Here is a 23,253-nt window from a genome sequence, read left to right as displayed (position 1 = left end):
AGTAAAACACCTCGACGTTACAATGTGTGCTCATAAACTAACTTATTTCAAATGTGGAAAGTGTTTAAGCTAAATGGAATTAGATATTTTTTATAAGGATATATAAACTAAAATGGAGAAATTATCATTTGTACAGTATGTTTTACAATACACACAAAATACTATCCCATGAGGTGAGATTCAAATTTCGGAATAATTCGTGTTGAACGATCAATTTCCAGTCGCCACTTCGGTTCATGTTGATACCTTTTGCAAGAACGTCGGGTGATGTTCAACGGGTGATATTTTCCGAGCAACGCATGGTTTTCTAATTATTTATATTGCTAGAATTAGAAAAAAGTATTTGTAAAAAAAGCGTCGTTATGGTGTGGCCAAATAGATGATTTCCAACGTAGATAGTGACCCCACATTTATCGAACGCATCATAACTGGTGATGAGACATGGCTCTATGAATTTGACATGCCCACCAAACAACAATCGACCGAATGGTGCTTCGAAGGTAAGCCGAAACCGAAAAGAGAACGCCAAAGTCGGTCCAAAACCAAGGTTATGTTAACTGTTTTCTTCGATATGCGTGGTGTGGTGCACTATGAATTTCTTCCGGACGGTCAAATGGTCAAACGATCAATAAGAAGTATTATTTGACCGTTATGCGTCGTTTGCGTGAGGCCATTCGCAAAAAGAGGCCAGATTTATGGAAGAAAAACTTATGGATTTTACACCACGACAACGCACCGGCTCACACAGTGTTGGTTGTGTCGCAGTTGTTGGCCAAAATCTCCACCAATATCATCAACCAAGCACCATACTCTCCAGATATGGCCCCGTGTGACTTTTTTTCTCTTCAAATTGCCATTGCGAGGACCATAGACACGTTTTGAGACCATAAAAGAGAATTCGCTGCGTGAACTAAAGGCCATACCTTCGGCGGCCTATAAAACTTGTATGGAAAATTGGATCAAGCGTTGGCATGCATGTATTGCCGCAGGAGGAGAGTACTTTGAAGGCGATAATAAAGAAAATTATTAAAAATTAAAATTTTGCGTTTTTTTTAAATTCTCGTTCTTTTTTGAATATAAGGTAGTTACTTTCTACATATAATATATATATATATATATATATAGACTTCTTATATAAAAAGAAGTTAAGAACCAAGTAACGACAAGCACAAATTTTAATAAGCACTAAATTATAATTGGTGAAATAGACAATAATTTGCAGGTAATTGCAGTTTTGGGCTAACCACGGTTATTGTTTTTAAAACTATCAACTATAGTCAGTAAGTCGTTAGCTGTATTTTATGTAGAAGTATTTTAAATGATAAGTTAATTTCTAATGGTATTATTATTGAACTATTTTGTTCGATAATGACGAAATGTTCAATAGCTCTTTGTAATACTCTTTTCTTCAACAGTGATCAACTTTTTAAGATGTCATTATAATACTTTTTTTGAACAAATCCTTTGTCGACTGAAATAGTCGTATTATACCAAAACTTGTTTGAGTTTTCACTGTAATTAAATGATGATTTCGTACAGAGATATTGACAATCAACAAGACTAAAATCAAAATAGTGGTTAAAATTATATATTATACAGAAACTTGTGTAAACTAAAATAAAACTTACTAGTTGACAACCTCCTTTTTGGAGGTACTATGCTCCTACCAGGAATTAAATGAATTTATATGTATATAATCTCTTTGGGGCTGTCAAAACAGCGACTGAATAGTATAATGGCAGCGGGTTGCTAAACGAGTGCTAAAGTCATCACATTTTAAATTAGTTAGTTATCGTATACCTGATTATTAAATGTAAGATTAATTACCGTGTATTGAATTATTAAACGTAAAACAAATTATCGTCTATTAAATTATTAAATGTGAAGTGAATTCTCGTTTAACACTTAGTTAGGTAAAATGGAAAATAATTATCCATTATATCAAGGTTTAGTGTCATGTTATGCAGAAAGTATTGGGCACGTCAAAATTAAAATTAAAATTATTTCAACGTTGACCGAAACAGTGTTACTCAGTCAGAAATGTCAAAATTGGCATCTTCTAGGATCAAATTGCTACAATTTTAATACATTTTGGAGAAAAAACGCAACACAGGAAGCAACACAGCTAAGCTTATGTTTCGCTAATAATAGAATTTTTATAGTATTGTTAAGTATTGTTAACAATTATTATAAAATGATATAATAATAAAACAACAGTTTCACAGTTTCCTTTTAAATTTGTCACAACTAAAAATTATTAAAGTAATTGTAAAAGTTCGCAATTTACAATGCTGATATGATTCCCTGTATAACATGCCTTTTGGTCATGACCAAAAAGAGACTAAAATTGCCGTGACCAATGGTCAGGCACCTGTCTACGTTACATGACTCTTAACGTGTGCTATAATTTAAAGATATATTAGGCTGATCAAAAAATGAGGTTAAGTTTTTAATTTAAATAAGTGGAGTTTTCGATTCTGGCAACTTTTTTTTTGTCAGGTTTAGATGTCACTGACATCTGTTTAAAATTTCATGTCAATATTTGCATTTATGCAATTTTTAAGTACATGTTAAAACAATACCGTAACCGTCATAACCAACGTGGTTACGAGGAATATTATTTGAACGTTAATGCGTGACGTAACGTTGATGCGGACAGGAGAGACCTAAACAAGAAAGAACTATCAAATGGATTTTTGTAGCACGACAATGCACCATCTCAAACTGCGTTCTTCGAGACCGTTTCGGTAAAAACTCATATCATTTCCCAACTATCGTATTTGCCTGATTTAGAGCCGAGTGATTTCTGGCAATTTCTTAATCTCAATACAGTGCTCTAAAGCCATTGTTTCGATAAGATTATGAAAGTAAAAACCGAATCGGAACAAGCCTTGAAGGTCATTTTAATAATAGATTTCAGGTTTGGTGAAAAACGTTGGAACGCATGTATTGTACCAGGAGGGAAGTAATTTAAAAGTGATGAAATATATTTAGAAGAACACATCAATATTTCTTTAATAATTTTTAACAACTTCATCTTATTTTTTGATCACAGTATTTTTACAAGAGGTTATAAATACGATTATAAAAAAAATTTATCGCAACTAACTTTTGGATCCAAAGCGAAAGGAATAACAGGTAGGATATGGCGGCAGATAATGAGATGAAGAAAATATATATTAACACGTGAACATTTTCGTGAGATAATTTTTCACAACTTTCGACGATGTATGGCGATGAAGCACCATCCTATAGCACTGTGAAAAACTGGTTTAATGAATTCAATCATGGCCGACGCTCGCTCAACGACGAATCCCGTCAACGTCGTCCAAAAACGGCCGTTGTGCCAGAGAACATTAATGCCGTGCGTAAACTTATAATGCAAGATCGTCATGTGACATACCGTGAGATAGAGGCATCCTTGAGCATTTCGAGCCAAATCCAACAAAAGTTGTTCGTGGAAAAAGCACTTCGAAGCAAATGCTCGCCTGTTTCTTCGGCAAAACTGGTCATGTGGTCTTAGGAGAAGTTCGAAAAACGAATAAGAGAAGACGAATAATTGTTTACCATGACATCGCGATGTCTCACACATCGGTTCTAACCAACGCCTTTTTGACCGGCCAAAACGTCGAATCGATGGGTCATCCGCCGTACAGCCCTGACTTGGCACCAATGACTTCTTTTTATTCCCGCACATCAAGAAAAAGATGCGTGGTCAACGATTTTCGTCGCCAGAAGATGCTGTTGAAGCGTTCAAAAACCATGTTTTGGAGGTGTCTCAATCGGAGTGGAAAAAGTGCTTCGACAATTGGTTTGAGCGCATGCAAAAGTATATAAATTAGGCTGGAGAATACTTTGAAAAACAATAAAACAATTTTTGATGATAAATATTCGCATTTTCATTATTAGGCCAGAAATATATATAGCAGCCCTCGTATATTGAGATCACGAGATTGAGTGTAAATATACTACATATGATATTTCTACATATAAACTATATTAATCAAGTTATAGCAATTTAAATGTAAGTATCAATCGCTTTATAAATTATTGATACCAAAAGTTATTGATACGTATTTCAAATGTTTTTTTAACGAATTATTTATTTTATCAAAAAAAAAAAAAGAAATGTGTGCAAATACAAGTGGAATTTGAATAAAATTTTATATAAGAAAATTTGCTTAAAATATTTATATTTACGTAAAAATATTGAACGTGAAAACAGATTAAATTACCAGAAAATAGAAACCGCAACATTTCATGAGCTCTATAGGTGTGCTCCAAAAATAATATTTGTCCTCCAAATCAAAAATACATGCGAATAAATGTACTTATAGTAAGTGGAGATGTTTAAAGCAAATTAAATTTTAGAAAGAACTTGATCTTCAAACATTAGATACGTGTAAATATATTTACAAAAACAAAAAAAAAATAGTAAAACTCTTCTCAACTATGAAAATATATCAATAATTATATTGCCTTGCTTTTAAAATACATTTTTTATGCTCTTCATATACATATAGTGTGTCACAAAAAATAGACATCGGAGATCCTATAAAATAAACACATCGTATAGATGTCTGTATGTCTGCTTTTTGCATGTTTTAACTCAAATTAGTCAGTCTTTCAGAATTCAATGCGAAATGTTCCTAAAACAGAATCACAGTTTTTATAGTACGTTTTAAATTTTCATTTCACAATGTTTGATACTTTGGATGACTGTTTCGCCACTAAAACAGTGGTCTCAAATCAGGACAATGAAGTGAATAAACCTATATAATGCAAAAAAAAATCAAAATCTGTACTGACCTATCCAAGAACAGATTAAAAATGTTCTTAACCCTACAATGGGTGCTGTTTACCGCACATTGTAGGCTGAAGATACGGGAATGTAGCACATAACGTAGAGCTTTGTATCAAATACAAAAAAGGTAAAAGATAAAAACACTTGGCATCATTTGACTAAATGCAAATCTACCACTTATATCAGATCTAAATTTTGTTGCCTGTTTAAATCTTTCAAAGGAATGCAAACAACAATTTTCAAGCTAAAGATAAATCAATAAGGCTTGGAAATGGTAAAATAAAAAGTCGATTACTAGAAAAACATTACTTAGTTATGGTAGTTATGGTTGGAAGATCAAGGTAGTTTAAATAAAACCTTCTAATCTATTTTTATATATTATCCAAAAGAATAGGAATATTCTTATTAATCTATTGAATAGATTAATTTATCAAGAACGTCGAACCAAAAATATGGATGGTTAAACATTCTATATATATATATATATATATGTATATTATATATGCAGACATAAATACATATTATTATAGCTGTTATAGCTTAATAAGTTTCCCATAGATCTTAAGAGTCTCTTATACCCTAATACAATATATGGCAATATTTTTCTTTCATGAGCTGTAGTCGCTCTCGTTTATTTATTATTAACACATAATAAACATAAAGTGAAGACTCTGTAGAAGTGATAAGGGAAAGATAATAGAATTTTATAGCTTTCATTAAACAAAAGCAATGAGTGGCTGCTTTTGTTTGATGCATGGTAGAGCAGCGGAAAGACAGAGACTGTGAAATTTAGCTCTGCTGGTGGTTTGAGTCGATATTGGCCCACTTTTACTAGAGTTTGTTTTTATTTTTTATTTGTTGTGGTAAACACATTTATCGTTATCAGCGTTACACGTGCCTTTGTGGCAGCTCATGAGGAACCCAATCAAAAACAAATTGAGAAAATAATTTTGCTAAATAAGTTTATTGCGTATAAAAAAATTTAATAATAAATAAACAAAAACAACAAAGCGCGCGAAAAATTAAAACTTAAAAAAAAAATTCTTACAAATTTTCAATTGGCAAACTACAAGCACTGGAGGTCATATTAGTTGTTAAGAACCTTTGTTTCATATGCAAAAACAAAATTTAACAGGTTAATTAATGAGTGACGCATAAAAGTTTATAACTTATTTAAACGCACTAAGGATAGCATTGAATTATGGCATAGAATTATATAATATAAAAATTAAATCTAAATCAATATGAAAATAAAACAATATTATATATATGCGAAATACATATAAAGAAAATGTGTTTAAAAATTACTAACATCATAATAAATATTACAACAAAAATTATTTCTTAAAATTATTTTTTACACATATATGAAATCTGATTCACAAAAAATCCGATTTCTTTTTCAACTCTAGAGACTTTGTTTATTATCCGATTAATCAGATTCTTCGAATATTTCGTAAAACTGAATACTATTACGGTTGCGCTCTTCTTGTAAAAAAAACAAATTATATTGAGAGATTTAATATACAGAAAACTTCTGAAATAAATTTGATTTCAAGAAGAATAAAATGGTACAAGAATAACATTTCAAATAATAATTTATTTAACAACGATCTCATTTAAATTTGATTTTAAACAAGAATAATATGGGTGACTACACTCATTATTTAAATTAACATTAATAATTATTTTGTTATTATTACATAATCTATTTTATAAACTTTTCAAGACATATTGAAAATGTAGATGACTCATGCTATCATAGCACACTTAATGCTAGACAAGTTAATTTCGGTTGCAGTAAATAAGCTTGTAGAACCGTGTTAATTTACTTATGCTACACTTAAAAGTGTAGCGCACTTCTCAAGTCCATATGATTTACCATTGAGAATTCGTGTTATTAAAATTCGCACATTTTGCGTAGTTTTTGTTTATTTTAAATTTTTACTGTTTTTGATAACTAAAAGCATTTCAAATATTTGTGTTGATTTTATTAGGAACGAATTTCGAAGTTAATTAAGAATTCAAGCCGAAGTGAACTGTTAAGCGGCGCGTTAATTCTAGTATTTACTAAAGTGATAAGCATAATGAATAGCATTGACTTCATAGTAAAATTTTTAATTGTCATGAGTACACATAATACGGGTATCAGGAAAATATTACGAAATATAGTTTTTTAAGATTTCTATTTAAATTATTTTATAATTCTAAGTTCTAGTGTAATAATAATGCCATGTATCTGGAACAAGTGAATTGTGGCAAATTTACTATATTACACAAATAATATACCATATATTTTTCTTATGCAAATAAAAAAAATTTGAAATTCATAATGCAAAAGTGATTTATTTAATTAGCATTTTCTATCGATAATTGAATTCATTTACACAATAAAATTGAAAAACTTCTGCGCAAATGCACATGGGAAGTTTATTTAAAATATACGTAAGCAACGATACTCTTTATTGTTGATAGTTGATAAGCGGTTCATTGCAAATATTGCTTTTATATTACAAATATCTATATAGTTGACAAATACTATTGAAATACATATATACATCGATAAACATATGCATTTTATGTGCACAAACTATTGACAAAAGTTTTTATGGCAAATAGATATACATATATGAGGATTGACAAGTAGGGCTAGATTTAAATAATTAATGCGCCTTAATCACATTCCATAAGATTTTTTACGGATTGTAGTTGTAGGCGGCTACTACAGTAATTATGTATTAAATAACTAAAATATGGGCGTGACGTGTACTTTACAGTAATTAACACCATTAATATCGTCAAGGTTATCTGCTTTTCAAAATTTTTTGCCTGTACAATTCTGTTCTGATAAGCAGAATTAATGTTGATTCAAGAACTTTTAGCATTGTACTTGGTTATTGGGATTATTCTCTGTGGTATAATTACACAGAAATGATAAGCTGAACTAATAGATATTTCACAATAGTTTTCAAAGTGTAGTACTACAATTAATGGAATATAAGAAATCAAAGGATATTTAGCTAGTTTACAATTGACTTAAACAGCAAAGCTACCTTAATATTGATTTTATTAATTTCATAAACACGTACTGATTGTATTAACAGCTGACTTACCTATGATCAATTTTAGAACTATAGTCATTCTCATAAGGTTGGTTGGTAGCAAAATTTTCTTTTTGTATCACAACACTTTCCACAACTTTAGGCACTTCATTTATCACACCATTATCATGTTGGCCATTATTTGATTCAATAATGGCATCTCTTAGACTAATAACTCGCGAAGCACTACTCAACGTAGCCACAGAATCAACATTCACCACTTCATGAAAATCATTTTTTATTATTTGCCTTTCATTAACGCGATGTGCGATGGTCCCACGGACGTCCACGTCCTTTTGAGGCTTTTTTACAAATGCGTACTCTACAGGAGAATGCACTTTATCCTTTTCGTCCAATGCGCTTAATGATTTTTTCACTTTTTTGTAATTTGGCAATATTTTTTCTTTATACTTTTTATTTTTACTTTTGCTATCTTTGCTTAAATATAAAATAATTTCAGGTGTCCAGCGTGTGGTATTCGATTTTGAAGCCGCAGCTACATACACATCAACATTTTTTGCATTTTCGAATGCAACAACGTAAATTAAGAAAAAACTGCAAAAAAAAAACAACAAAACAAGAATTCATTTCCGTGTTTTTTCATAAATTTCAGTTTACTACTTACCTTGATATTAAAATTATTAAGACTAGATCTAAATACCTAAAGCGCAAATTTTTACGCATATTTTTTATATAAACAAAAACGAATTTATGCTTCTCAACAGAATTTAAACTAACTCCTTTAATTATGTACAAACCGATTGAGCGCTGGAAAATCTAATATATGTTTGTTAATACAAAAAAATTAATATTCTCAAGCTTCATATGTCAAAATAAACTAAGAGTGAGCGATAATTTTAAAGAGAACAGTTTTCTGACGTGTGCTTTGCTTTAAAGATGAAAACCAGAGATGTGTTCAACTAAATTATAATGCGAACAATTTATTCACCATGCTCTCATATTCTTAAAATAGTTTTAATGAAAAGACGTTTTATTTAAAAACTTATCTTGAATAGTCGCAAAAAATATATATTGTGTTTAATGACATGTAAACAATATAATCACAATTATAAGTTAAATGAATTAATGATTCTTTTCTGATAATAATAGAGTTTTGGTTTTGTAGTTAAAGTAACTTCTGTTGCAGTTTTGAAATAAAATAATATCATATTAGGTGAAAGTTAGATCATAGTTTGTATTTTGAAACTGATCTTTTAAAATCTTTTCACCATAGGGGTTATAATTAATGTTTTTACATATACCAATTTTTTTAGCATAATGTTAGAGATAAATCCACACCTGAACACGAAACAATTTTTTATAAAATTTGTGAAGTGCGGCAAAAAACAATGTGTCTCTGGCTAGTCTTTAATTTATAAAACAATAACACTACCCTTTTAATCTAACAAACAAATAACCATTAATGAGGACGATTTACCATACAAAAATCTTTTATATAAATGAGCTCATTTACAATAAACATTTGTAAGACTTGTTTTTGTGAAAACATAATAATTAATAAATTACCACAGTAGGCCTTATTTTTTTAAAGAAAAGAATTTAAAGAAAAGATTTGATTTTAAAACTATGTATACAAAAAGAACAACTGCTTATTTTAAAAATAACATATAAAACAACAACACTGCTGGTTCATTTAGTCCAACCTTTTTGAAACTTAACTAATAAGCAGTTTAGATCGAATGGTTGCCTAGACTAAAAATTCGTCTATTGTGAACAATTTTTGGAAGTACATATGAAGTTTCCAGTTAACTGTCAAAGAATAATTTCGTTAATTGTTCGTGGTTCGTGTCGTCATTGTTCGTAACAAATATGTAATTTTTTCTACTTATTATTTAGAAAAATTATACTTTATTCACAATCAAGTAAAAAAAATATTCTCACCAATAATTACAAACAATTATTACTCATTTTTGTAAAATAAAAATTTCCGTGTTTTATTTTAAAATTTCCAACATTTTCGTTATTCCTTTTAATTCTGTATTCATTTTAATTTTCAATTTATATTTCTTATTTATTTTTGTACAAAATAAAATTTATGTGCACATATGCAAGATTAGCTATTTGCCAAAACATAATACATAACAGATTGCTATAGTGATGCTAATGTCTCGCTTAGCGAATATAGGCCAGAATATAGGCCAAACAAAACTAAATAGTTTCACAAATTTGAAAATTGTGAAAAATAAATATTTTAAAAAATATGCAAAATTGTGATTTTAAAACTATGAATACAAAAATTTTTTGGAGTTGGTAACAACTATATATTTATTAAGGCAATAAATATTCTGAACTATTATTAATTTTGTTGTAAAAGAAAAATTTCAAAATTTCATGCATTCTACATTACTTTTAGGTCATTACATATTTTAATTTTTTAGTTTTAGCTTTATTATTTATTTTTGTACAAAATGTAATTTGCTTGCATTATTTGCACATATGCAAGATTTGCTATTTGCTAAAACATAACATAAGCATAAGATAAATGCTTACCATTCTAATATTCATTTTGTTTTCTTGTATTTAAATTAATTAATTTTTAGTGTTTACAATTTTTATATTTCGTATTGTATGTACACAGCACAACAAAAAATATATGAAGTGTTAGAAGTGTTGCTAATTTCTTTTAAACAGACTTAATGCTGTTTTCTTATAATTCTGAAAAACAATATTATGGCTAATATGAAGTTCTATGCATAACTATTCTGAAGGTCATTGATTATTTAAACTTGCAAAAATGTTATAGCAACTCTGTTCTTGCGATGCACAGTTTTCTTATTGCTCTCTCATTATATAAACGTCAGCTGCCAAAATTTTTGTTTTTACCATTTTTTATATTGAGAAGTGCCGCTAGATTTTTGAAAACACACTAGTTCGAACCGTTGTTTTATGTTTTTTAAAAAAATATGGAAAATAGAAAAACTTTAATTCATTGGTTTCGAAAAGGTTTACGTGTACATGATAATCCAGGCCTTACTCGAGTATTTGAACAAGCAAATTCAGATGTAAACAAATATGAAGTGCGGCCCATTTTTATACTTGATCCTGGTATTGTCCAGTGGTTAAAAGTGGGTGCAAATCGTTGGAGATTTTTACAACAATCACTGGCTGATTTACATAATCAATTAGTGGCATTAAAATCACGCCTTTATGTAGTGCGTGGTAAGCCCAATGAAGTATTTGAACGAATCTTTAAGGAATGGCAAACTGAATTGCTAACTTTTGAAACTGACATTGAACCTTACTCTGTAAAACGCGATGCAGAAGTTGTAAAATTAGCTCATCAATTAGGTGTACAAGTCGATACACATTGCTCACATACCATTTACAATCCAGAAACTGTAATTAAAAAAAATTTAGGTACTGCGCCTTTAACATATCAAAAGTTTTTAAGTATTGTTGAGAAACTGAAAACACCAATGCCACTACCCACGCCGGTAGCATTAACGGAACTAGTAATACCACAGCAAGATAAGTGGGAGCAGAAAGATGAAAAATGTTATGATTACCCAAGCATGGAAGAGCTTGTTAAACATCCAGAGGAATTAGGCGAAAATAAATTTCTGGGAGGCAAGTTAAGTGACTGTTTTTGGTTGATTTTATATATTTAATGATAATTTGCTTTGTAGGGGAAACTGAAGGTTTGAGACGTTTAGAGCAGTCCTTAAGTAATGAAACATGGGTAATAAATTTTGAGAAACCAAATACAGCACCAAACTCATTAGAACCTAGTACTACAGTACTTAGTCCATATTTAAAATTTGGCTGCTTGAGCTCACGATTATTTTATCAACGTCTAACAGATATTTTGAAAAAACACCCAAACCACTCAAAACCGCCAGTTTCATTAAAAGGTCAATTAATGTGGCGCGAATTTTTCTACACAGCAGCTACAGATGAACCAGATTTCGATCGTATGTTTGGCAACAAATATTGTATTCAAATACCGTGGGAAATGAATGATGTATATTTGGATGCTTGGACGCATGCACGAACAGGCTATCCATTTATTGATGCTATAATGCGTCAACTAAGACAAGAAGGTTGGATACATCATCTGGCAAGACATGCTGTTGCTTGTTTTCTAACACGCGGAGATTTGTGGATATCGTGGCAGTCTGGACTAAGAGTATTTGAAGAACTTCTTCTAGATCACGATTGGGCATTAAATGCTGGTAATTGGCTGTGGCTTTCAGCCTCAGCTTTCTTTCATAGCTATTTCAGAGTATATAGTCCTGTAGCTTTTGGTAAGAAGACCGATCCCACTGGTAATTATATTAGAAAATATGTGCCTGAATTAGCTAAATATCCAAATAATTTTATCTATGAACCATGGAAAGCATCACTTTCTGCACAAAAGGAATATGGTTGCGTGTTAGGTGAAGACTATCCACATCGCATTGTTGTGCACGAAGCAGTGTATAAAATAAATGTGCAACGCATGACCGCAGCTTATAAGGTTAACCGAGAAGTGTGCACAGGAAAGTTTGAAAAGGAAGAAAAGAAAAGCACAGCTAAGCGTAGAATGAAGGACAGTGAAAAATCTTTAAGTGAAAATAAAAAATCTCGTAACTGATATACTAAGAATTCAAACTAAATTCTTGTAATTTTTATAATAGACAAAGAATTTCCAAATATAACATTGGTTTGTTTTTTATAAAACTTTTGTAAATTTTAGTTTAAGAATTTAACGGTAAATATTATTGTTAACGTAATGTGCGGCCGCAATTTCATTTTAAAAATTCAGCTGAACATATTTTGATATAGTAGAGAGTATGAATCAAAATATAAAGTTAAGTAGCGTTGAGTGTATATCAACCTGTAGATGAGTAGCGAGGTCCACTACATCGAACGTTTCAGTTTAGCAATGTCAGCATGTTCATATGGTCGCTTGAGGTCTTACGTGTGTGGTATTCATCGTACTGATTTCATTGACTACTATGGGACTGCTATATTTTTTCTAGAATCAAATTTTAAGTTAACAAGTGTCAGAAGAATTCAAGCACTTTTACTACTGCCAAAGCAGAAAATTAGGTTGGTGAAACTTGGGCTCTGGGAAACCTGACTTGAGAAGTCAGGCTAATCGTTACCAATTTTTTGTACATCAACAATTATAATCCACATGGACCAGTTGGTCCATGCTCTTAATGAGATATTTAATTTTTTTTATCGAAAGTATTTATTAGATTCTATTACTATTATTATTTCCTGAGTGTATTTACAATGTATTTATCTACAATACATTGGGTAAAGACACCGCTCTTAGTAAGAGCATAAGGCGAATATTATATTCCAGACAGATTTTATATAAACTGTCGGTAAAATAAGGTAAATCTATTATTTTAAAGAATTCTAAACTGTTTTATTATATATATAAGGAATCCAGAGAACCCCCTTTTTCAAGAGGCTTATTTTTAAGTCATAAACAATTCATGAAGTATTTCAATCTGTACTTACTACTTTTACACCAATTTTAACTTAAGTTCTGATATATTTAAATGGTTTTTTAGCCAACTTGTACAAACATTTATAGTTGGTGGTAACATAAACATCAATTTAGTATTTATTTTTTGTTTTAATTTTTGAGTCGTTACTTCGAAAATGTTTAAATACGGTTATTTTTTGTTTTTTAAAAATATACTAACTTTTATTTCGAAAGTTTTTTTGTGTATCTCTATATTAGGAATTCCTAATATTAGGAATTCTCCTGATGAAGGCAAAAGCGAATTTGCCGAAACATGTGTAGAGATACACAAAAAAACTTTCGAAATAAAAGTTAGTATATTTTTAAAAAACAAAAAATAACCGCATCAATTTAGTAAATTTTTGAATAACACTAGATCTTGATTTTTATAGTATATTCTGATGAACATTAAAATTATTTGAAAATAACATAATGTAGACATAAACTGTAATCATTCTGATCATGTACTTGTTTTCTGTAGTACCTCTGCTACATGTCAACCTAAAAATATATAATTACAATGTACAACAGTTATACTTGCTTCGGGCATTCATTTCAATGAGGCTATTGAATTGAATTTTCAGTTTGCTATTATAAACTGTTATATGTAATAAAAAAGTAAATTCCAAACAGTGAATTGAATATCTAATATTTAGTAACATATTGTGGCTTGAACTATTTACAATATTCATTTTAGAAATGTGAGATACAAAGGAAGTTGAGGTGGCGTTGTGAACAGTTGATACATCCTCAATTATTACCAAAGTTAAATTAAGAGTAATTAGTAAAGTTATATTCAATAGCATTGTTTATTTGTCACACTCACACAGGTGTGATTTGTTTTGTTTGTTGCTAACAATTTCATACATAAAGAAATAAGCATCCGATACGTAAAGAAAGTCAACCAACGGGTCACTGAAACATATCTAGAATGGCTATGTAACCAAACTAATTTTCTTGCTATTTGTTCATTAAACTTTATATATGAAAATGAGAGCATTGTAAAAATCGGGTGTATATTCGGGTATTCGGGTATAATTCTATGGAAAAGCCAAAATGGATATTATATCTCGCCTGACTTCATCTGGATACTACATTCAAAATGTCGGTATATAATCTATGAAGTGATTGATCTATTTTTTATTTGTTGTTTACAACTATTGTAGTAATTTTGTGTGTGCTGTGAAGACCAAACTACTGTTACAAAAAATTTTAACAAACAATAAATATTAAGAATTAATTAAATTAAGTATGACTATGGTATATATAGTATGTCATACTTACTATAATATATAATGGAGTTAAGGTCTAGTAATGTCATTAAGTCGGGAATTGTCGAATACTGACAACAACAACGAAACAATATATTAGTGAATATATATGAGAGTATAGTTATAATTTTTTATCTACAAATGAGTTACTATCTCATATCTCAAATAATAATAAAAATTGAAACAAAAAAATAAAGAATAACTTTTATTAAAATTTTGCAACTAAAATATACTGTTGAATTTTGCAAATTTGAAATGTTGCCGCACTAATTTTGATTAATATGTCGTCGATAGGTCCATTCATTTCGTTTAATGCACTACACCACCAAACATGCAAGAGTTACGAAACAGAATATAATTAGGTTTAAAAAAAATTCAGAAAGTGTGGTTGTATTGAAGCTGTGGTAATATAATTTTCTTACCGAGTTTTTGTATACGTATATTGGTTTACTTTTTAGGATCAGAATTGATAGGGTTCAGAGGTAGATAACGCCAAATTTCTTCAGTTCGAAAAAATTGTAAAAATAATTATGGAATTACTATTTATATTTGTTTATATTTTTCCTTACTCTCAACTTTCCAGACACGAAATAGCCATGAAGGTCTTTGATTTTCAAGAAAGATACCAGTTATGGTTGCTGGACGCAAACCATTAAATAAGACAACTTTAGAAAAGTGTTCCTCCACTTGACCTTCCTTTCGGATTTCACCTTTCACGCTAACTTCTGGTACTTCTTTAAGTGTTTGTTTGATATCGGATGATGATGCAGTAAAGTTCTCTGTTTGTTGAGTTTGGGGCTGACTCGTTAACTTACTGCCCTGAACTCTAAGGGTACGAGTAAGAAAAATTTTGAGAGCCTGCCTTGAAGTGGACAACATTTTTAATTTTATTTTCAAAAATTCCAAAAGTTGTCTATCTGCAATGACTATTTTGTAAATTGAAAAATGTGTACATATTTTATATAAAGTGAAATAAAAACTACTTCTCAATTAAAATAACTCTTGATGTCAACGCTAACTGGATCACAGTTTATTTTGGATATGTCAAAAATATAAAAAAATTGTTTTTTACTATTTGCTTTAGCCCACAATTTCTGTAAAATTTAGATTTTTTATATTATGATATATTTACGCACTGATTATGTATTGAAGTGTATAAAGGAACAGAGGCAACCATCAATATCTTACTGAAAATTAAAATACAGTTAGGATAAAACTTTTTAAGTTGCAAAAAATCTCGTTATCATTTGAAAATACTCGAACTCACAAAAGGCCCACAGTATTCAGCGTAGGAAGATATCATAGCAAAATGGGGAATCTCTATACTTATCTTATCATCTCATTGGAATAGAATCACAGAGCAATTGAATTGGTAGACATTATCATACGACACAGATCATGGAAGTAACTATTTAGAAATTGGCTGTAGCATGAACTTAGTTAATCCACTGTTTAAATTTGACAGAGTTCAATTTCTAACAGTTGTTGTCCTAAAAATTATATGCGAACAACTAACCAATAGATAGATGTTTACCAGGATCATTGACAATGAATTTTTGGCAGTATCTAAAACAGTTGTACGGTCAGCCCAATAATTCAAAAAGCAAATATGTAATACTTTTTTTGTCGATAGCGACAACCTTTTTTTAAAGTGTTCCAAATTAAACTTGTTGCATTCTTATGTTTCTCTGATATGTATCTAATATGTACCTTTCCACAGAAAATAATAGTTTTTCTTATGTTACCATTAAAAATTTGAAGCCAACTTATTTTAACATCATTCACTGTGTTTTTATCTGTTTTAATGGCTTTAGCGTATGTAAATAGCGTCCTTGTTAATTCATTGGCCACTGATAGTGTTTATGGTCCAATACATGGAACACTTTTGGCATTTCAAACAGTTTACTTTAGCACCACCACATTGACCCCTATACTCCTTCCATTCTAACCCCTGGATTACCTACCTTCTATGCTCCCTGCATCTTATTTCGTTCTTAGTTATTTTTTATTAGCAATTTTTTACACCCTCTACACAAAGGCGGAACAAAGCATATTAAGTTTATCATTATGTTTGTGAAGTAACGAATGTTTTTATGCATTTCTTTACTAACTTAATTATTTTTGCACAAAACCATCATTTGATTTAATTGATATATGAGAGCGGTTAAGTGTTCTGAGAATAAAATGTTGCACATTTTTCGCTTAAGGTGATATCGAATTATATCGTTCAGATGCTAGCACTTCTTTCAAAAAAAAAATTAACAATGGTTCATGATAGTTACAGTCAAACGGATAGCCAAACGGATAGCTGAATTGAAAGACTACATCATACATATATAATGCATATATTCATTTATAATGGATCGTTACTGTTTTATAAAATGAACATTTTTTAAATTAGTGAAATTATATTAAAGTCCACTGAAGCAAATTTCTGGCTACAAGTCTGTTTACAGGTACATTTATTAGATTCCTTTAAAATTTAATCAATGGGTTTAGGTATTATTATACAAAGTTGTTATTTTATATACTATAGCTTATATATTTATATTTACAAAATTTGGATGTAATTTATTAAGGTTTTATCAATAAATAGGATGAAAAATTAATTTATTTGTTTTAGAAATAAATATGGTAGCAATCTAAGCTCAGGAAAATAATGCACTAGTTATCTGCATAACGACACGTCATTTTTACCTTAAATTGGAGTATATCTCTAACAATTTTATTAAATAACATTCCCATACCACAAGCAGATAATGTAATACGCTTAGATATTCACCTAAACAGGCGACTAACCTCTAAGCCTCTAACTGTGCCTAGAGTATAAAGTACTCTTGTATAACACTACCATGAAAGCAATATGGACTTATGGTATCCAGCTATTTGGTAATGCTAATGCTTCAAATATTAAAATTATTTAAAGAGCTCAGTCAAAAATACTGAGAACAAGCACTGGTGCCCCATGGTATATTAGGAGTGAAAGTACCCACCGAGATCTTCAAATTCACTTATTTAAAGTTAAATTTGACAACATAAGAAATAAATACAATAAAAGGCTGCTAGAACATGTGAACCCTTTAGCAAAGAATTTCGTACTTCCATCCATTACCTCCCGCCTAAAAAAAGCTGACCGTCCAGCCATTAAATAAAATTCAATAGCTTCAAATAAAAACCGCACTCTTCTTCATTGTAATCTGATAAAGTTTAACTGCTTTCTAAATAAACCACCTAACATTCACCCAAATGAAATTTAACCCATTGATTTAAGTGAGGTCCACGATATAAGGTTTACTTGTTTTATTTCATATTATAACATACAAGGTATAGTTAAAACAAAAATTATAATAATATGTAATTAGAGATAAGATTTTAAAACTTGTTATTAGGCTCAGTAGTCTAGCAGAAGATACAATAAATGTATAAGTATTCAAAAAAAAAATCTTTTCCATTCCATACGAAAGATTTATACTACAAAGTGGACAAAATTGATTGCTTTAACAGCAATGTGCTCCTGTGTGTCAGACAGATGGGCATTAAAAGCATTTTTTAAGCCTATATAGTCGCCACATTCCATTGCCTTCGTCAACCCATTTTTTTATTGTCTGAACACAGCGACTTTTATTACGTGTTTACGAAGGATCATCTTTAGCAACTTGAACCTAAATAGCAATTTGGTTAATAGGCACGTTAATTTTATCACATCTTAGAAAAGGAAGAAAACTGGTAATATAACTAAATTTCAGATATAGCAACATTTTTAGTACTTAATTACCAAGTATAAACTCGTCTGTGTCTGAAGTGAGCCACAATTAGACAAACTTATGACTTGATTAATTTATTCAATTGCCCGACCACGATTTCAAACCTGAGCCAAATTGATTTCAACTAAGTAAATATAAAAAAATTGATAGTTTTTAATAGGGGTAAGACTTTATTCTGTTGAGTATTTATCAACATCTGACTCTTCACTGACATTTCTCATTGATCTACACATTGCTGAATTATCGAAACTTAAGTAAGTGTAAGGCGATATAACAAACTCTTCTTATTTCTTTTTTCAAAGAAATACATGCTCCATTCTATTCGAAGCATATATGCAACTATACTTCTATCCAAATGTGTTGCAAGCATTGCGAAAATAGTTTTCAAAACAAAGTTGATATGCGCCTAAAAGTATTCAAGTGATCTATAAATATTCGATTTTCCAAAGTATGAGTTACAAGTGATATTAAATACGTTCATCTGTATTGTATATATATAACGCATCAGTCAATAAGACGTGTCAAAAATCGACTTTACTCATCAATATAATCTAGTTCAAGGGCAATACAATTATTCCAACGCTTCTCTAACTTCTCGATGCCGTGCTTCTGGAAGAATTTGTCTTTTACCTCAAAATAGGCTTCAGTTGCAACAACTACTTCTTTATTTGAGATGAATTTCTTACCGGCAAGCATTTTTTGAGATCAGCGATCTGGGGGCCAGATCTAGACTATACGGTGGATGAGGAAACAATTTGAAGTGTTATTGTGCATTGTGACATTGTGCATTGTCTTGATGAAACAAAATTTTTTTCTTTGCCATATGCGGTCGTTTTTTCACAATTTCTGCTTTCAAACGATTCAGTAGTTACTATTGATGATTTTTCTCTTCTCGAGATAGTCAATGAAGATTATACCATGTGCAACCCAAAATTCTGAAGCCATGACCTTCCCAGCTGACTGTTGTGCCTTTGGACGCTTCGAACGTGGTTCATCGGCTGCAGTCCACTCAGATGATAATCGTTTTGATTCCGGAGTGAAGTGATGGATCCATGTTTCATCCATTGTCACACATCGACGCAAAAAATATGATTTATTACGTGTTAACATGGTCAAACACTGCTCTGAATCATCAACACGTTGTTGTTTTTTATCGACTGTGAGTAAACGCGGAATCCACTTTGAAAAGAGCTTTCTCATGGTCAAATCTTTATGCATAATTGTAAACACACTGCCTTTTAATATCTTTACGGTCTCAGCTAGCTCATACAATTTCAATTTACGATCTACGATCAGATATAGCCAATTTCTGGAATTTTTTGATGTTTTCTGGAGTAACCACCTCTTTTGGACGACTAGAACGTTCACTATCATCGGTGTCTGGACGACTACGTTTAAATTCAGCAAACCAATAACAAATGGTTCTTTTCGATGAAGCAGAGTCCGGATAACTCTTTTAAAGCCATTGCTGAGCTTGTACAGTATTTTTTTTTCATCAAGAAGCAATGATAAATGAACACACGAAATTGTTTTGAACCCATTGTTTTGAAAATAACAAAAGTAGCTTCACTTAAACGGCTGTCACTTTTTCCTGACTAATCGAAATGTCATGAAATTTTACAATGGTCTTTTGAAGGTTGGTACTTCATAAAAGTCATATAGATTTGACAATGACAGCGCCATCTGTGTGTCAGTCGTACGACTTATTGACTGATGTATTATATATACAGACGAATAACAAAATAGGGGAAATATCATTTGTAACTCATGCTACTTACATGAATATATATATATTCTATGCAAAAAACATTTTGAGTTATTAAATAAAATACAAAACCATCAATTAATCGAAGATAATACAACGGTGCCACTGTTTCAACCAATCTTACATATGCATATAACTACTATATAATTATTCTTTATGTATCTACACACAATTCTCTAACAAACAAAAAAAAATAACTCTATTTTATATATATAAAAGTGTTATTCTCTGGTAAGATCCACAAATATCCACAAATGAATTGCTTAATCACAACAAATAAACAAATATATAATATTGGTTGAAACTGCTAGTTCAAAAGAATATATTTCTATTATTAGTTTAAAACCACAGTTTTCAAATAGATATGTGTAAAGGGTATTGAGGCTTTGGCGAAATCTTGTACGAATTTATTATATTTTTTTATAGTTTTTTAGAGTCACAGCAAATGCAAGGATAATCGCGGACATCATCAGCACCATAAATTGTGCTCGAATGTGCATAAAATTACATGCTATAAACAGTAATAAAGGATGTCCTTCTACGCTGAGTTATTGTGATTTCAAGCGCTTTAATGTTTTCAAAGAAGATAATAACCCAAAGAATGGGCTTTAAAGGATTAAGAAAGGAAGAAAGTTTAAAGGATTTTTTGCGGTACATGTGTACTGTGTGTGATCTGCATTTTCATTAAAAACTGCAGTTTAATATTGATTTTATTTTAATTTATTATTATTTACGTGGTTATTGTTTTTGTTTTAATTCCTTAAGAAAATTTTGTATATTAATTTAAAATATATTTTTACTTATCACTTATTATTTTTTTTGAAGGAATTGAAATATACATTATTCAAATGAAAGATAAATGATAGCTCCAAAATTAAAAATTTTATGAAAATTCTTCACTGGGTTTGTGTCTGAGATATAATTACTGATCGAAAAGTTAAAATTCTAATATTAGGAACAGCGGTAGTTAGAGATCAATAAAATGAAAGAAACCGTGAAGAGACTGATAAACTATCAGGGAATAGTGCAATGCGAGTAATTTGACACATGTAATAATGTAATAATAACATGATATTTATATCAGCCACGGTAAATACACCATCGGAGATAGTTACATTATAACAAAATTCTTTCCAAACGATTACTGTTGCGTACGGTCTTTTACGAACAGTGTAAGGTCAGTTTAAGAGGTATATCAATGTTATCAGAAAATTACATTACATATTCAGGCTGCAAATATTGTACTTCTATACAATATATGTATATAAGCATAATATAGTATAAGTGGAGAAATAACATCGGCTCAGTAGTTAACATATGATAAAATGGTTACACATTTAGTTAATAATTTATAGAAAACTTATTTCTCTTCTTGTATAATAAATAAGAAATGGAATTAAAATTAAATGAATGACGAAATTAAATAAAATTTATAAAAAGCTTAAAGTCTTTGTTTAAAACCAGATGCCATTAATCCTCAACCTGTTATTATTGTAGAACGTCTATTTAGTTCAAGTTCCAGAACACATTCTTTTAATTGTAATCGCAAATTTACTTCACAAGTATCATGTATCATGTAACAACATTTCATATTCAATTAAGTAAGTAACAAATACTATAATGAAAAGGACTTGGAATTATATTAAACAATATATTTCAAGTTCACTTTTTAAGCAGAAGTGTGTATCCCTAACAATGTCTATCAATGTATGTAGGTATAGGAAGTCACAAAACCAGAATAACACAATTAGAATAGACTACTCCAGAAGCTATAATAATATTGAGACATGGAGACAGAAAAGGCTGTGGACGTTGAAGTCTCAAAGAGGTTTAATGAGCTGTCATAAATTATATTATGTCAAAATTATTTTTATTCAAGGGAGAACCGATGTGAGTATTAAGAAATGTTAGCCAAGAAAAGAATATTATTTATTATTAATTTTGATAATATATTTCTGAAAGTAATTTCGCGTATATTTTTCAAAATTGTAAAATGAAAAGTTTGTGTAGGTTAATATTTTCTGTATATTCAGGGAATGGGATATATATTTCTAGAGGAAGTGTACTTCTTTTCAAATTATTATAATTTAAAAATAGACAAATCTCTAAAGCAAAAATTTAATCCCCGTTTTCCGACTAGCTCGGCCACTACGCGCTAATCGTTGAATACCTTGTTGTAGTTTTGCAGAAGGTCAGATATTTGTGTTTTAAGAGCATTCAATTTATCAACAAGCAAGAAACTAATCTTCGATTAATCTGGACTAATCTAGTTTTTATACGAGAAGCACTAACCTTATGAACTTTAGATCATATCACTTTTAACTATTTGAAAGGTTTTAATAATATATTGTATTTGGTACAAAAACCTAGGAAGCTCTAACTTAATAACCGGCTTTTATTTAATCAATATTTTTATATTACTTGAAATACCAAAATTTACATAACTCCATAAAACCCGTTTATCACTTGACCTTTAATGTCTACTAAATCTTTCCAGTAGTTTTTCTAAAATTTTAGAATTTTCCAGCTTTAAAATATTATTGCAACTAAAGTATTTGTTTTTTTATTATTCCGCGTAGTGTCGGTACTTGTAGTCTGGCTTGACTGTTTAGCCATCATCTTATTCAGTATATCTAAATTAGTGCCTTTTTCAAGTTTTTGCAAACTTAACTGAAAATTGAATGCATGTGTTAAGTGTTGCAATTAAAAATCAAAAACCTGCACCTGCATGCACGGTTGCATTTGAAAGCACGTACATGCGTACCACCCGCTCACAATGTTTAGTTGCAAAACTGCACTTGTCATGCACAAAGTGTAGCAGGAAAAAATGTGACTTAATTGCAATTTGTAAGGTGAAAGGTTTTTATAGATTTTTGTCACGCTTGTTGACTTCTTATTAGAATGAACAACGAGAACGTTATACTGGATATGCGTCATAATAGACACCGCTGCAGGAAACCACAGAGAGTTTTAAGTTTCGGAGAGCAATAGTTGGCTAGAATTTTAAAGTACATATGTATATGTTTTGGTGAACACATTCAGGAGAAATTATGATTGGATTATCTT

General features: G+C 30.2%; 3 protein-coding genes across 12 annotated transcripts in view; 1 reads left to right on the top strand and 2 right to left on the bottom strand.

Moving 5' to 3' along the window:
- Window positions 1-8,678, bottom strand: part of LOC119662676 (SUN domain-containing ossification factor) — a 58,569-nt gene extending 49,891 nt beyond the window's left edge. For all 9 annotated transcript variants that reach the window (XR_005250864.1, XR_005250865.1, XM_038072358.1 and 6 more), the window contains exons 1-2: window positions 8,531-8,678; window positions 7,918-8,460 (exon numbers count right to left, since the gene is read on the bottom strand). Coding sequence is in view for 7 of the 9 variants with exons in the window: in XM_038072358.1 (XP_037928286.1) it covers window positions 7,918-8,460; window positions 8,531-8,589 (602 nt within the window). In the remaining 2 variants the exon portion in view is untranslated. The remainder of the gene's footprint in view (window positions 1-7,917; window positions 8,461-8,530) is intronic.
- A 2,055-nt stretch (window positions 8,679-10,733) lies between these two features.
- Window positions 10,734-12,511, top strand: LOC119689437 (cryptochrome-2). Of its 2 annotated transcripts, XM_038104268.1 has the most exons (3): window positions 10,734-11,493; window positions 11,553-12,191; window positions 12,264-12,511. In XM_038104268.1, the coding sequence occupies exons 1-3, from the start codon at window positions 10,830-10,832 to the stop codon at window positions 12,497-12,499; spliced, it is 1,539 nt and encodes a 512-aa protein (XP_037960196.1). In that variant the 5' UTR covers window positions 10,734-10,829; the 3' UTR covers window positions 12,500-12,511. The 2 variants fall into 2 exon arrangements, with proteins under 2 accessions (XP_037960196.1, XP_037960195.1); XM_038104267.1 differs by having other exon boundaries at window positions 10,735-11,493; window positions 11,553-12,511.
- Window positions 12,512-14,886: 2,375 nt separating this feature from the next.
- LOC119661817 lies at window positions 14,887-15,612 on the bottom strand. The gene is made up of 3 exons (XM_038071314.1): window positions 15,228-15,612; window positions 15,081-15,158; window positions 14,887-14,975 (listed from the first exon to the last, which is right to left on the bottom strand). Exons 1-2 carry the CDS (start codon window positions 15,535-15,537, stop codon window positions 15,106-15,108), a joined length of 363 nt encoding a protein of 120 aa, XP_037927242.1. The 5' UTR covers window positions 15,538-15,612; the 3' UTR covers window positions 14,887-14,975; window positions 15,081-15,105.
- Between the last annotated feature and the right edge of the window lie 7,641 nt (window positions 15,613-23,253).

Source organism: Teleopsis dalmanni, chromosome X (assembly GCF_002237135.1).
Source record: "Teleopsis dalmanni isolate 2A chromosome X, ASM223713v2, whole genome shotgun sequence".
Lineage (NCBI taxonomy): Eukaryota > Metazoa > Arthropoda > Insecta > Diptera > Diopsidae > Teleopsis > Teleopsis dalmanni.
This window is presented reverse-complemented; position numbering and strand designations above follow the sequence as displayed.